Source organism: Dendronephthya gigantea, unplaced genomic scaffold (genome assembly GCF_004324835.1).
Source record: "Dendronephthya gigantea isolate DGI-Jeju-01 unplaced genomic scaffold, DenGig_1.0 000351F, whole genome shotgun sequence".
Lineage (NCBI taxonomy): Eukaryota > Metazoa > Cnidaria > Anthozoa > Malacalcyonacea > Nephtheidae > Dendronephthya > Dendronephthya gigantea.
Genome location: NW_021163361.1, coordinates 66,903 through 81,260, shown reverse-complemented (window position 1 = coordinate 81,260; position 14,358 = coordinate 66,903). Strand labels below are relative to the sequence as shown.

Here is a 14,358-nt window from a genome sequence, read left to right as displayed (position 1 = left end):
ATTTACCAATTGGGAGACCATTGTCTTTTCCACTAGACTACGAGATCATGTACTGAACGGCTATGATTATTTAATTTACTTTAACTTTTTCACGAAGTTCATAATGAAAAAACGATTATGGTAAGATTTGAGCCATCGACTTACCACTTGGGAGACCATTGTCCTCATCACTAGACTGTTGTTAGGAGACTATTGTCTTCACCACTAGACTACGAGATCATGTGCTGAACAGTTACCTAATATTTGATTTACTTTAACCTTTTAACGAAGTTCATGATGATAAAACGGTTATGGTAAGATTCACACCATCGATTTACAAATTGGGAAACCATTCTCTTCACCACTAGACCATGAGATCATGTGCTAAAGGGCTAAGATTGTTTAATTTACTTTATCTTTTTCACGAAGTTCATAATGAAAAAACGGGTATGGTAAGATTCGAACCATCGACTTATCACTTCGGAGACCATTGCCTTCACCACTAGACTACAAGATCATGTGCTGCAGGGCTATGTTATTTAATTTACTTTATCTTTTTCACGAAGTTCATAATGAAAAAACGGGTATGGTAAGATTCGAACCATCGATTTACCACTTGGGAGACCATTGTATTCACCACAAGACTATGAGATCATGTGCTGAGCGGCTATGAATATTTGATTTACTTTATTGTTTTTGACAACGGACATAATGAAAAAGGGTTATGGTAAGATTCGAACCATCGACTTACCACTTGGGAGACCATTGCCTTCACTACTAGACTACAAGATAATGTGCTGAAGGGCTATGATTATTTAATTTACTTTATCTTTTTCATAAAGTTCATAAAGAAAAAACGGTTATGGTAAGATTCGAACCATCGACTTACCACTAGGGAGACCATTGCCTTCACCACTAGACTTCAAGATCATGTACATAAGGGCTATGATTATTTAATTTACTTTATCTTTTTCACGAAGTTCATAATGAAAAAACAGTTATGGTAAGATTCGAACCATCGATTTACCATTTGGGAGACCATTGTCTTCACCACTAGACTACGAGAACATGTGCTGAACAGTTATTTAATATTTGATTTACTTTAACCTTTTCACGAAGTTCATGATGATAAAAGGTCATTATAAGATTCGAACCATCGATTTACCACTTGGGAGACCATTGTCTTCACCACTAGACTATGAGATCATGTGCTGAGCGGCTATGAATATTTGATTTACTTTAACGCTTTTGACAAAGGACATAATGAAAAAGGGTTATGGTAAGATTCGAACCATCGACTTACCACTTGGGAGACCATTGCCTTCACCACTAGACTTCAAGACCATGTGCTGAAGGCTATGATTATATAATTTACTTTATCTTTTTTAAAAAGTTCATAATGAAAAAACGGTTATGGTAAGATTCGAACCATCGATTTACCATTTAGGAGACTTCTGTCTTAACCACTAGACTACGAGATAATGTGCTGAACGGCTTTGATTATTTGATTTGCTTGAACGTTTTTGACAAAGTACATAATGCAAAAGGGTTATGGTAAAATTCGAACCATCGACTTATCACTTCGGAGACCATTGCCTTCACCACTAGACTACAAGATCATGTGCTGCAGGGCTATGTTATTTAATTTACTTTATCTTTTTCACGAAGTTCATAATGAAAAAACGGGTATGGTAAGATTCGAACCATCGATTTACCACTTGGGAGACCATTGTCTTCACCACAAGACTATGAGATCATGTGCTGAGCGGCTATGAATATTTGATTTACTTTATTGTTTTTGACAAAGGACATAATGAAAAAGGGTTATGATAAGATTCGAACCATCGATTTACCACTTGGGAGACCATTGACTTCACCACTAGACTATGAGATAATGTGCTGAGCGGCTATGAATATTTGATTTACTTTAACGCTTTTGACAAGGACATAATGAAAAAGGGTTATGGTAAGATTCGAACCATCGACTTACCACTTGGGAGACCATTGCCTTCACCACTAGACTTCAAGATCATGTGCTGAAGGGCTATGATTATTTAATTTACTTTATCTTTTTCACAAAGTTCATAATGAAAAAACGGTTATGGTAAGATTCGAACCATGGACTTACCACTTGGGAGACCATTGTCCTCATCACTAGGCTACAAGATCATTTGCTGAAGGGCTATGATTATTTAATTTGCTTTATCTTTTTCACGTTGTTCATAATGAAAAAACGGTTATGGTAAGATTCGAATCATCGATTTACCATTTGGAAGACCACTGCCTTCATCACTAGACTACGAGATCATGTGCTGAACGGCCAGGATTATTTCATTTTCTTTATCTTTTTCACGAAGTTCATAATGAAAAAACGGTTATGGTAAGATTCGAACCAGATTCGGACGTTCCTGGACTCGAATCCCAAGTTTTAAAAATGGGAGAACATTGCGTTCACCACTAGACCAGCAGAACTTCAGGAGTGTCACTACACTGTTTTATTTTTACCTATTTTATTTTACACAACCTTTTTTCGAAGGATTTTACGTAAGTTTAAATACGTTTGCTTTGATGATGATGATTTCTATTTTGTCTAAAACGCACAAACGTGAATCTTATTCGTAGCTTTAACCTAATTGATTCATTTGTGCTGACGCTACCGGGTGTTTTCAAAAAAAAGTACCTATTTTTAATTCAACATAACTTAAAAACGAACTAAAGAATTACAATAAAATAATCCATGTGTAGTTGAGTAATGTCTAACTTAAGGTTTGATATATTTCATATGAAGTTTGAGCAAATAGTTTCCGAGATATTCGTGTTTAAAGACACAGTAACGTTTTGAAATGTGTCAAAAATCAGCAAATAATGGCTTGTTAATTGCAACAATCCGATATCTACCGGGGCAATTTCCTGGTCGACTCATGAGTAAACGCGGCGATTGGCCATGGCCTCCACACTCCCCTGTCCTGACCGTGTGTGATTTCTTCCTCTGGGGCTATTTAAACAGCAGATTTGGGAAGTTCCTCATGACCAACAACCTCAAAACTTGGGAGATCTTCGCGAGGCGATTGTTAGGTTATGTCGCTATTTGGACGCCCACATGATTCAAAGGTCTTTTGATAGCATGCTGAAACGGGCAAGAAAGTGCGTTGCTGCTGGTGGACATGAATTTGCAGATGAATTAGAGCAAGTAAAAAACGATTTTTAAAAAAACAACTAAAAAATAAGTTACAAGATACCATGTTACGAACCCGTATTGTTGAAACAAGTTTAATAGGCCATTTTTTCCTGATTTTTCACAAGTTTCAAAACGTTTCTACGACTTTAAACGCGAATATCTCAAACACTACTCGTTCAAACTTCATATGTAATATATCAAACTTAGACATTACTCCACTTAATATGGATTGTTTGATTGCAATTCTTCAGTTTCCTTACAAGTTATGTTGAATTAAAAACAGGTACTTTTTTTGGGACACCCGGCATAATATCACAGGTATGGAGACCATTGAGAAAAGATGCAGCGTTATTTCACCATAAGCTAGTTATATGCGGCCCAGGTGAAGCAAATGGTTACGGTGCGATTGTTTTGTATTTTTAATGAAGTCAAGTCTGATTTCACAGGTCACAAATTAAAATTTGAGGAAAATGGTAATTCAGATTCATTAGAATGTTTCAACATTTTCCACTTATTTCATAGCTGAAATTGTACTCCAAATCTCCATTATAACGCAACAGATATTAAATAACCCTACTTCTCTTAAGCTGCGTTTACACGGTACCATCCGCTCGTCACAACATCTTCGTTTCCATGCAGCGTACACCTAAGATCCTATAAGACACAGTCACTGTCGGCCACAGCACGGCTACCATCCCCAGTCTGATTTATTTATATCAATTTCTTTCTTATATTACATCCCGTCAATTACGTATCACAATCGCTTAATCATCATATTCCTCTAGCAAATTGTAGTTACAAGATTATGTATTGCGATATGCATTATTTACGCAATCATTTTGATCGCGCGCCACACTTTCTTCTCACATTAGTTTTGGTCCCGAAAACGTTAAAAGTTGATAGAGAAACTACGATCAAAATCTCCCGATTCCTGACCGACACCGCAGAAATTGGTGTTTAAGACGTTTCAACCCGAAAATCTAATCGCTGGTTCACAATTGTGCATTTCTGTATCGCCCTATCAAAGAGAAACCTTTTGAATATCTAAAAAAGTTCAATTTTTCTTCTGAATACGCATTCTGCAATCTTTTGACAGCTCATCATACACATCTGACCGCTGTGAAATGGCCATTTTGAGGCTTAAAGTATACACAAGTTTATTAATTCAGACGATTCGTTTTTACCGTGAGCAAGCTTCAAATCTTTTGTGCAAGACATATTTTCTTGAATATTTATAAATCTTTTTCCTCACCAAGTTTGAAGTCTAAGTATCGAGAATTGCGGCTAAGCCTATACCAATTTCCGCGGTGTCTTCCTGACCAGGACAAACAAACCAGGACAAGCAAACTTTCCCTGCTCAGTAGGCATAAAGTAAGGTTTTAGATTGTCGTGATGGACCATGAACTCTCGACCTGTTTCTGATATAATCTTATAATTTACGCCTAGTCTTCCTAAAATAGTGTGAGGTCCAAGCTGTTTGGGACAGAATTTCCACTCCTTTGGCCGCCTAAGCCATACATGCTCAAGCCATACAAAATCTAGTTTCCTGCTGACCCAGCAAGTCCGACGAAGCGAGGAGTCCTCGGAAGGATCGCGAAAGTTTATGATCCTCTCGGGTTGATTTCGCCCATTTTTTGCAAGGAAAGTTCCTCTACCGCGAGTATTGTGACGCCAAGGTCCCCTGGGATGCCAAACTGCTTCGTGAGTTAGAAGCTAGATGGACGGCGTGGGAGAAAAGCCTACAGAGAACGTGACCGCACCAATTAAGGAGTCTAGCTAAGTTCCAGTAGCCAATTGAAGATACAGGTCATTAGATCAAGATCATTAGATCTGGTCGCACACGAAAGACAGTAAAACTTAGTGCTTTAGATTTTAACATATATTTCGAACAGTTGCGTTAAAATTAGAATTCAATCAAGTTCACATTTATTGGGACGGTGAACACTGAACGAGGCACAACTTTTTTTATTCTAATACTTTTTATATTATAATAGGGGGGGGGTGTTGGAAATCATGCGGAAATAGAATGATTATTATAATGCATGCAAACGTCATGGGTATAAATTAATACTGCATGGGGATCAATAGTAAGTAAGAAAATTGGATAATTAAGGACAGATTGGAAGTGAGGGTTAAACATAGCCTCTAAAGGCATTCCCAACACAGCCTCCTACTGCCATGAATGATCGGTCTTGCTAAAAACAAATATTATAGGTAAATAAAAATATCTACAATCCCTCGCGAACATCTTCGTCTTATATATTATAATTTCTTATCTTCGCTTTTACCTGGGAGAGTGTCCATTTCCCAGCTGCCTTGACAGACAGCGCAGCCTTGGAACACTCTGGCTTGAGATGCACGTGACTAGGCTGACCTTTGACTGTGAAACTCTCCGTAGTTGAGGAACTTTCCCGAAGCTGAGACTTGCTGACTTCGTCCCCGCGATGGGTTAATCCAGGACTGTCCTCGCCTAGTAGTTTCCAGACATCTTGTAACGACGCGCGGTCGTCTGATGAGAACGAAGGTTGCCATGGCGAGACGATTTCGTCACGAACAGTAGACGATTCCGGTAGGCCTGCTTTTTCTGCGAGTTCCGTGTTTGAAGAGTGTTTTTGAAGTTTTTGGGCCGACGCGGAATTCTTTTTCCGAGGAGATAGCGAATGCTGATCATTATTCCTCGCTAGTTTTCTCTGTGCATACTGCAGTTCTTTGCTTGTTAGTTCATATTGCAACTGTTCCAAACCCCGTAGTTGGGATCGGGATGTTTGCGCCACATTCTGCGGATCTTTGGACGATTGACGTGCCTCAATTGAAGGCGATTTTTTCCCTCCTAATATATAACGATAGAATAACATTCTAAAATCAAAACGGTGGCAGCGGTACACTAAATATAATCGATTTTACCACGAGATTACTTATTTCAGCATCTCTCATTATACCAAAGCCGCCACGCTGCAGAGAAACAAGAAATTTTCGAGTTCTCAATAATTGTAGTTTTGCTCAACTTCTATTATATAGGTTTAAACTTTTGTTCTTAACAATTTATCAAAAATGGTTTAAAGACGCTCTGCAAAACAATTTTATTTCATATTTCAATGCAAGGACGAATTAAACGAATGTTTAGTCCACCCGTTTTCGGTACATTTTCAAGTACAAGTTTAACTTATATCTTATCAATTAATATAACTTGCATGTTTTCTTTCAAAAGTTCCAATTGAAGTTTTTCGCCATATGCTTATAACCGACCGGCGTTTGCCCAGACGTTATTCCGCGGTGTTCTGGAGCCCGGTCACGTGTCACTACCCTACATGCGGTAGTGACGTAATCATCGCGGGATTTCTTTGCACATGCAGTTAGTCTTTTGCGAACAACAGAAGCTACGCATCATGATTATAGGAAAAATGTATTCAATTCATTCTTACAGTAATTTATTTCGACTAACGTATATATATTAATGCCATCTTAATAGATATTCCAAAATATCCCTTCAAATACCTTTATATTTCAACAATTCAGCTCTCAGCTTATTTCCCATTTTAATCAACTGTTCGCGTTCTTTTGTTACTCCATTTTTCCTTTGAGCAGCTTGACGTAGTTTGGTGTGTAATCCTTTAGATGACGATACTACTTTCATACCAGGGACTTCTGAAAAAAAAGGAAAACGTTTAAAATTCAAATCCTGACTAAATCATTCAGAATTTTATGAAGTGAATTTAGGGTTTGTTATGTGTTGATGAGAAATGTTGATGAGAGGTTTTCCAGCCGCAATCAATTTACTGTTTTGGAAAAGGTCGTAACTTACAAATTGTGAACGGGTTTGAATGAAATATAACTCCATAGACAGGCGTCATAGCTATATCACGCTATTTTAAGTGGATCAGAACAACAAGGGATATGCATTCTATATATGGTCTAACAACTGACAGTGGTTGGGTTACATCACAATCTATACGTTTGAATTAATTCAGTAGATTTAGAATGTTCTACGGCAGTCGTGATTTTTAAGATTCTAAACACAAATAAAGATAGTATTTCAACAGCGTCAGAAAGTACACTCACCTTTCTCTCGAAGGTCTTGTATAAACTGACTTTCTGGATTGTACGTATTCAAAGGTTTTCCGTGACTGGCAAGATCCAATTTTAATGCTGACAACTGCAGAAAATCATCTCCTGCCTGTCACACAATTCTTGACTAGATGTTGCTAATATTTCTACCTCGGGTAGTTTATCTGCGACAAACATTAACCCATACTTTCATAAACGATCTCTGCAGAAACTCAAATTTCTTTCTATAAACACTGAATACAAAAATTTCGGACATTACGCTCTCAAAACAGATAAATATCAAACGATTATCAGTAATTCTTCCGTATCCACACTATCTCCTGTAGGCTGTGTTACACTCACACTCATTGAGTGTGACATACAAATTTTGTCATCACCGATCACAGAGAAAGTTATTTCTTAATCGATACAAAGATGTAACGAAAAACACTGAAAATTAAGCTCTTATTCGAGTGGAAATACCGCCATGGAAATGTTATGACTCCCACTCAACAAGTTCGAGTGCGCGTTTAAAATACAATAGTTCCTCGCTAACTCGAACTCCCTAAGGAAAAGGAAAATTGTTCGAGTTACCGGGGGTTCGAGTTAACCGGAGTTGGTGTCATATTATGTTTATTATACACTGATTAACTTTTATTATTTCGATAGTTTCCGGTCCAGCATATGGCTGTCACAAGTGATATCTTAGGTTCAGCATTATAGCTGCTCGCTTTGTTGCTCAGTGAATCACCCAGGATGTTACTGACATTCCTGCCCTCCGGCTGATAACTAATTAAATCCTCTCTTAACTGCTTGCGGTTTTAAAAGCACATATAAATTTCGTTCGATCTTGCATTAACCAACAACACGGTAAAGTACAATTGAAAGTGGGTTCACCGTTAAGCTTCAGACTGTGATACATTTACACGTTTAATTGTTTTAATGTTATATACCTAAAGAATGTCTTTATTATATCCATTTTGCATCTGCGATCTAGTTATTTAACAATATCATTGAACTAACCTGGTTTCCTAATGATACAGCATCAATATTTCTCTCCAAACCCGTTTTGTAAAATTCGTCAGCCTGGCGTCTTTTTTGGGTTACCTGCAGCTTGAGACCAGAGTTCTGCTGCTTCAAAGCATTCATTTCTTCGTTGGCCTGACGATTCCCTGTTGTCAACTGATAGTGAAGTTGATATGTTTAGTTGCTTCTGACGAACCTGAAAAAAGAAAGTGCGTTGATCATCAATGCTCGACACAGGTTTCTAAAATCCAGGAATGTAGCACTCGAAAACCAGCCCCATTTACACTATAGACTAAATTTATCGGCACGACATATGTTACTGCTAATAAATACACACAATAAAAATGCGAGAACATACATCACAAACATTCTCAGCGATGACGGATAAAAATACAAGTGCATTAAAACAGAAGTCTATAGCCATTTAGAGAAGAAGACTCACCTCTTCTGAAGAATGATGAAGTAAACATTGAAGATGAACGATCATTGCTTTACATTTTCCCATTGAGGTATAAGTTTTTCCTCTTGGCGTAAACAGGGCGCCTATAAGATAGGGCGGCGAAACGCACGGATGGCGTGTTGAAACATGTGTGATGTGCGGACCCCCCATAAAGATTCGAAAAACTGTTTTCAAAATGGCCGGGTTACTTAGAAGACGAAGAACTTGAGATGATTATTAGTTTGGATGACACTGATCTGGAAACAGATGACACAAATTCGTCATTTCCAGTTGGAAATACTGTTAATTTCAATGTAAATAAGATAATTGCTGTTCTTGAAAGGGTTTCTTCGTGTTTTTTATACTCGTCCAAGTCCGCTGGTTACCAAGACAAGTTTGTAAACATGGTTCCGTTTTATGGTTGTCGTTTTCCAGAGAAAATTGTGAAAAAGGTTCAAAACATTATGCGACTATTTGCACGTGGAATCGATGTTAATGAACAAGAGAGTTATTTTCTAAATTTCCCAGCTTTAGGAGCTATGGCAAGGTTTTCAATTTTTTAATGGAAATTTTGTATTTTGAAAATTCGAAAACGTTGTTGTGACGCGGTCAAATGCTCCTGCAAGTAAGTTAGCATTTTCTTGTTTTGTTTTTAGCTTGGCTAGGTCGACATTGCCATGACGAAAGAAAAACATATCATATTTTCAATTCGGAACGTTATCTAAGTATATAATATAATTTAACGGGATTGCAAAAAAGGTTCAAAACGTTGTGTAGTGAAATTTGCTACAAATGTTCGTCAATATTCTGGACACCAAATCTTGAAGTATAATGCTTTTGGGGATTTTCCTCACTGAGAAAAATCAAATATGTATGATACATCTAAAAACAGACCAAGTAGCCGTGCGTGTCCGTAGTTTTAATTTGACAAATTCGGTCAGTTAACTTTTGAAGAAACAATTTTAAGACACAATATTAATAGAAAGAGTTATAAATTACACAGGAGAAATCTTATTTTAGATGTCGCGTTAATAGCTTCAGAGATTGAGTGGTTTTAATCGAGCTTGTTAAAAACCAAGTAAATATTGTTTCGCTCGAGAATTTTTCGCCGACCGCCCCGTCCCAGTCCTAAAATCGCATCACAATGTTTCAACACGCCATCCGTGCGTTTCGCCGCCCTATCTTATAGACGCCCTGGCGTAAACTACCTAAAGACGTGCAAGAATATATTGTGAAATAGGCAATTATATTATATACCTTATCTGAAATTCTAGTCGGTTAATACAGAATGCCTTTCGTGCGATTCCCACAATTTAAGTTACCATGGTCAATAGTACAATGCGATTGGAATATCAGCTCTTACAAAATCTTAATCCTTGATACTCCAGTTGTGTCTTGCAAAAAAAATACAGGCATTTTTTTTCAAATTTTCACTCGGGTAAATTCTCAGGGCTAATCAACATGCTATAGTGTTTTTTTTAATGACCCACAAAATTACGTAACTTGAAAGTCAAATATTTGACTTAACGGAAATATTTGCAGTAAAGATAGTGAACAGTTATGTAACTCGGTGTAATAAATCAGCATATCGAGGCAATGTATGTAGGGGTTGTTTTTTATATACTATACCCGCGTGCGGAGCGAAAATCCGCAGAAATTATTCAGGACATTGTAGGTTTAAAATTTGACATTAGACACAGAAAACTAATTCAACGTTCAACTATAACTATTCAGATAACACAATGAAAACTGCTGGGTATGCGGGGATGAGGTAATGTTTCAATTTAATGATGCTATGTTTAAGCTTTGTAACTTCTTGAACTGCTGTTGTATGGTTGAACTTTGTTATCTACCACTTACCGATTGTGCTGTTCAGCTGTGCCACCAGACCTCTTACATGAACATTATCCTTACTTCAATCTAAAACGTAAGTTGGCTCAGTATTTTCAGTTTTAGCATTTGTATTAGCCATGGATTGGGTCAGTTCGCGGTTTCTCGCCTTCACTTCTCAAATTTCTTTTTTCAGACTTGTCACATATTCTGAAATGTTTAGTAAAGAAATACCAGATTAATTCCATTCACACTGATCTTTGTTACGATCACTATAACGATTAGTCATTCTAAAAATATGTCTTTCAAAATACAGAAGCTATATATGTACAGTAGAACGGGGATTGCCTAATAAGCCCCGGGGGGTCAAACCCAGGCTACAGTAGAGTAGCTATATTAAACATAAGGTTTTAAGAAAAAATTAAATTCATCCATGCATAGAAAACAATCTGGCTTTATATTTTCGAAATTGTTTTGTTATGAAATATTTTCCCGCTTTATTATCATTTAATTACCTTCCGTAATGGGTACGCCATCTCTTGCATTAGTAATCGATCCAGTGGTACGTTGCGTCAACTGTTTCGTCAAATCCTCCATGTCCTCTCTCATTTGATGAATAACAGACGCAAATTTTCGTTCTGAACTGGAAGTTCTTTATTATTCATATTCGCTGCTGGTGTGCCAACATCTTCGACTGGTGAAACATGCATGACTGATAAAATCTAGAGAAATGATAAAATCTTGCGAAGCAATGGGAGAGGTATCGATGTTTAAGAATTAAAAAACGAGTCGCGTGCCTTTATGGTGTAATAATGCACGATGGGGGAATGTTGGGAGAATACGAGAGAAGCTTGTAAAACACGAGGCGTAGCCGAGTGTTTTACAAGCTTCTCGAGTGTTTTACAAGCTTCCCGAGTGTTTTACAAGCTTCTCAAATCCTCCATGTCCTCTCTCATTTGATGAATAACAGACGCAAATTTTCGTTCTGAACTGGAAGTTCTTTATTATTCATATTCGCTGCTGGTGTGCCAACATCTTCGACTGGTGAAACATGCATGACTGATAAAATCTAGAGAAATGATAAAATCTTGCGAAGCAATGGGAGAGGTATCGATGTTTAAGAATTAAAAAACGAGTCGCGTGCCTTTATGGTGTAATAATGCACGATGGGGGAATGTTGGGAGAACGAGAGAAGCTTGTAAACACGAGGCGTAGCCGAGTGTTTTACAAGCTTCTCGAGTATTCTTCCAACATTTCCCCGAGTGCATTATTACACCATAAAGGCACGCGACAAGCTTTTTTATTCTTTTATAATATAAGAAGAAATTATAGGGCAACAACAAAATTTATTTATTTGATCAATAATGAAATTCTTCTTACATGTTATTAAAGATGTTGCTTAGCAACAAAAACTTCAAAAGCCAGAAGCGTGCATTATGGCCCAGTGAACTCTAATAAGACTGGAACGATAACTCAACAATAAAGACTAGTCATTGGATGAAGCCGATTTGAATATAATTTGCTGATTAAGGCGGCAGCCGAGCGAGCAAATCAAGCCTTCAAAAGAACTGGGGAGAGTGAAAATTCCGTAAAAATCGTATTTTTTGGCAAAAAAATTGCGAGAAAAGTGCAATTTTTATTTGACCACTTCAACTTTAAACAACGAATTTACCCTTTTTGGATAGACCTAAGTACCGCATCATCTTACTGTAAAAACCGGCGAGGTACCAGCTTTGTACTTAAAATATTTAAAGAATTTGAACGGGCCGAAAAAAAACTTCGCCTTCAACTCGCAAAAAAAATAGGTTTGCACCTTTTCACGTTCATAAAACTTGTTTTTTAGTAAAATCTAAGTGTCAATGCTTGTTTTAAGCTTTTATTCATGATCAGATGAGAAGGATTTGTGTATAAAAACCGGCGTTGTTTTGGTGGTGTAATTTCAACTCTTGGCCTTCATGGCGGCCATCAGTGCTGGCTTCAAAGATGGCGGCCAAGTTATCGTTCCAGTCTTTTTAGAGTTCACTGTTATGGCCTCACAATGCACGCGCGGTAGCCAATCAAATTGCTCGTTATATCATACTTATATTATAAAAAGGTTTCAGATTCGCGAGCGCAGGGTAGGTCCTCAATTACATCAGTACAAACTGAAAATAATTTTGGAATGTGTCAAGTGTTTCGGCAATGAAGAAAAATCGCGTTATTACTGCCGGCGTCAGCACGGAGTTGAAAATTCGCCTCGGTTTTGTTTGTTTTTGTTTCTTTTTTTTTTTTTTTTTTCGTCGTGGCAAGTCTGAAATGGTGCGAAATAATACTAGTGTTTAAAATGTGTATGTGATTGCATTTATCTATGTCCCAGTCTTGTCTCCCAAGAGTTGTGGTGCACAGCTTTGGCTAATTTTCCGATGCGCGATTCGATTTCGCTCGCATGATACAGCAATTCCTCCAAGAGGAACAAATAAACCGTTCTTTCATGCTTTTCGATTAAGTTTAGATTGAATTGGGGTAAGAATATATTTAATACATGTAGATTCTGGTCCTATTTTAGTAATATCGCTGCTATTTCGCCGTTTAACAAGATGATGTGGTCGTGTATGGGCGCTTTGACTCGTCATAGTTTGCACAGGATTGAAGAATTAATTAACTATACAAGCGCGAATTCCAAAGGCAAAGTGTTAAGTGTAAGACAAAGCGAATGTATCATGCGTTTATTTACATTTTTGAACAATTGAACTTCTATACTTTTTAAAGTACGATGTGCTTCTGAATTTGCGATCGAACAACATTTAGGTTCGCAAGGCATTTAAATGAATATGATTTATATGAACTGTATTGTTTATGTTCAGAAGCTTTATATTGAAGACTGGCACGTGCACGGCACGCCGGAGTTAACGCCAGAACAGGCGTCTTGTTTCAGTGAAAATTACATGCGCGTTAAACTTCGAGTAATATAATCAGTAAGGTTTCGAAAACTAAGATATTTTCGTTTGATATTTCGTCCGCATCTAAAGTTTATACATCTTGCGACAGTTACCTCGTTAAGCACATCAATTGGCTTTTAAGTATAGCCACTACGAGAGGAGCATGATTCGACTTGCAATCTATTTTCAACAACTTTATTACGGCGAATAACGGAGACTGAATTTGGAATCGATGAGTTCCTGTTACCACTGCATACAATCATTAGTTGAATTACGAATTTACATAAAGAGACTCTATATACATAGTTGTGGTATAGAAGAACAATCTCAAAAGATGTCTCATTTGGCACCAATGTTTTAAATCATTTTTAAAATTTCTCGAGGATTTTACACCCCGTCACACCTTGTACAAAATTTTGTTCAATTTACATCATTTCCTCTATTTGTGTTAATCTGCCCAGCTGGAAGAGCTAGGGCCCATATACGCCGTATAAAAACCGAACGCTAAGCGTTTACAATCTACCTACAATCAAGGTGTAAAACTCACCTGATATTTGGGAAGGCACGGTTAGTCCATGAAGCTTGAGGATAGAAACTGATTCATCTCTTTGTGTCTTCAAAATATGGATAACACTATCCTTGTGAAGCAGTTCACGTTTCTGTTGTTACACCAACGATAACGCCTGATGTGAAAAAAATACAGAAGAGTTCTATCAACCTTAATGTTGACGTTGAAGTCCCTGATGATCAGTTTAGTAACATTAATATCACTTCATATGGACCTTGTAGGGCTGAAACTTTAACGGGATTCCAAATTGAAAAAGGGTAGGGGTAGAGGCAATGGAAAGGGGTGTAAAATTTTATTTTTACAATATTTTATATATTCACCTCTTCTTTGCCTTGTGTTAAATTCTTAACTAGTTCTCCTTGTTTATCATATGTAC

The 14,358-nt window shown here is 37.3% G+C and overlaps 1 protein-coding gene and 1 long non-coding RNA gene across 2 annotated transcripts; both read right to left on the bottom strand.

Annotated features, from left to right (window-relative positions):
* Window positions 1-4,796: 4,796 nt before the first annotated feature.
* Window positions 4,797-6,782, bottom strand: LOC114542442. The gene is made up of 3 exons (XM_028561987.1): window positions 6,653-6,782; window positions 5,446-5,987; window positions 4,797-4,896 (listed from the first exon to the last, which is right to left on the bottom strand). The coding sequence occupies exons 1-3, from the start codon at window positions 6,690-6,692 to the stop codon at window positions 4,864-4,866; spliced, it is 615 nt and encodes a 204-aa protein (XP_028417788.1). The 5' UTR covers window positions 6,693-6,782; the 3' UTR covers window positions 4,797-4,863.
* Window positions 6,783-11,352: 4,570 nt separating this feature from the next.
* Window positions 11,353-14,358, bottom strand: LOC114542443. The gene is made up of 3 exons (XR_003689640.1): window positions 14,303-14,358; window positions 13,962-14,097; window positions 11,353-11,565 (listed from the first exon to the last, which is right to left on the bottom strand). It is a non-coding gene; the product is annotated as an uncharacterized LOC114542443 (long non-coding RNA).

Excerpts from the sequence above, each read along its gene's own strand:
- LOC114542442 (XM_028561987.1), bottom strand. The coding sequence starts at position 6,692 with ATGGGAAATAAGCTGAGAGCTGAATTGTTGAAATATAAAG. Across the intron at positions 5,988-6,652 it reads TGAATTGTTGAAATATAAAG|GAGGGAAAAAATCGCCTTCA; the intron begins GTATTTGAAGGG and ends GTTATATATTAG. Across the intron at positions 4,897-5,445 it reads GGAAATGGACACTCTCCCAG|GCTTTTCTCCCACGCCGTCC; the intron begins GTAAAAGCGAAG and ends CGTTCTCTGTAG.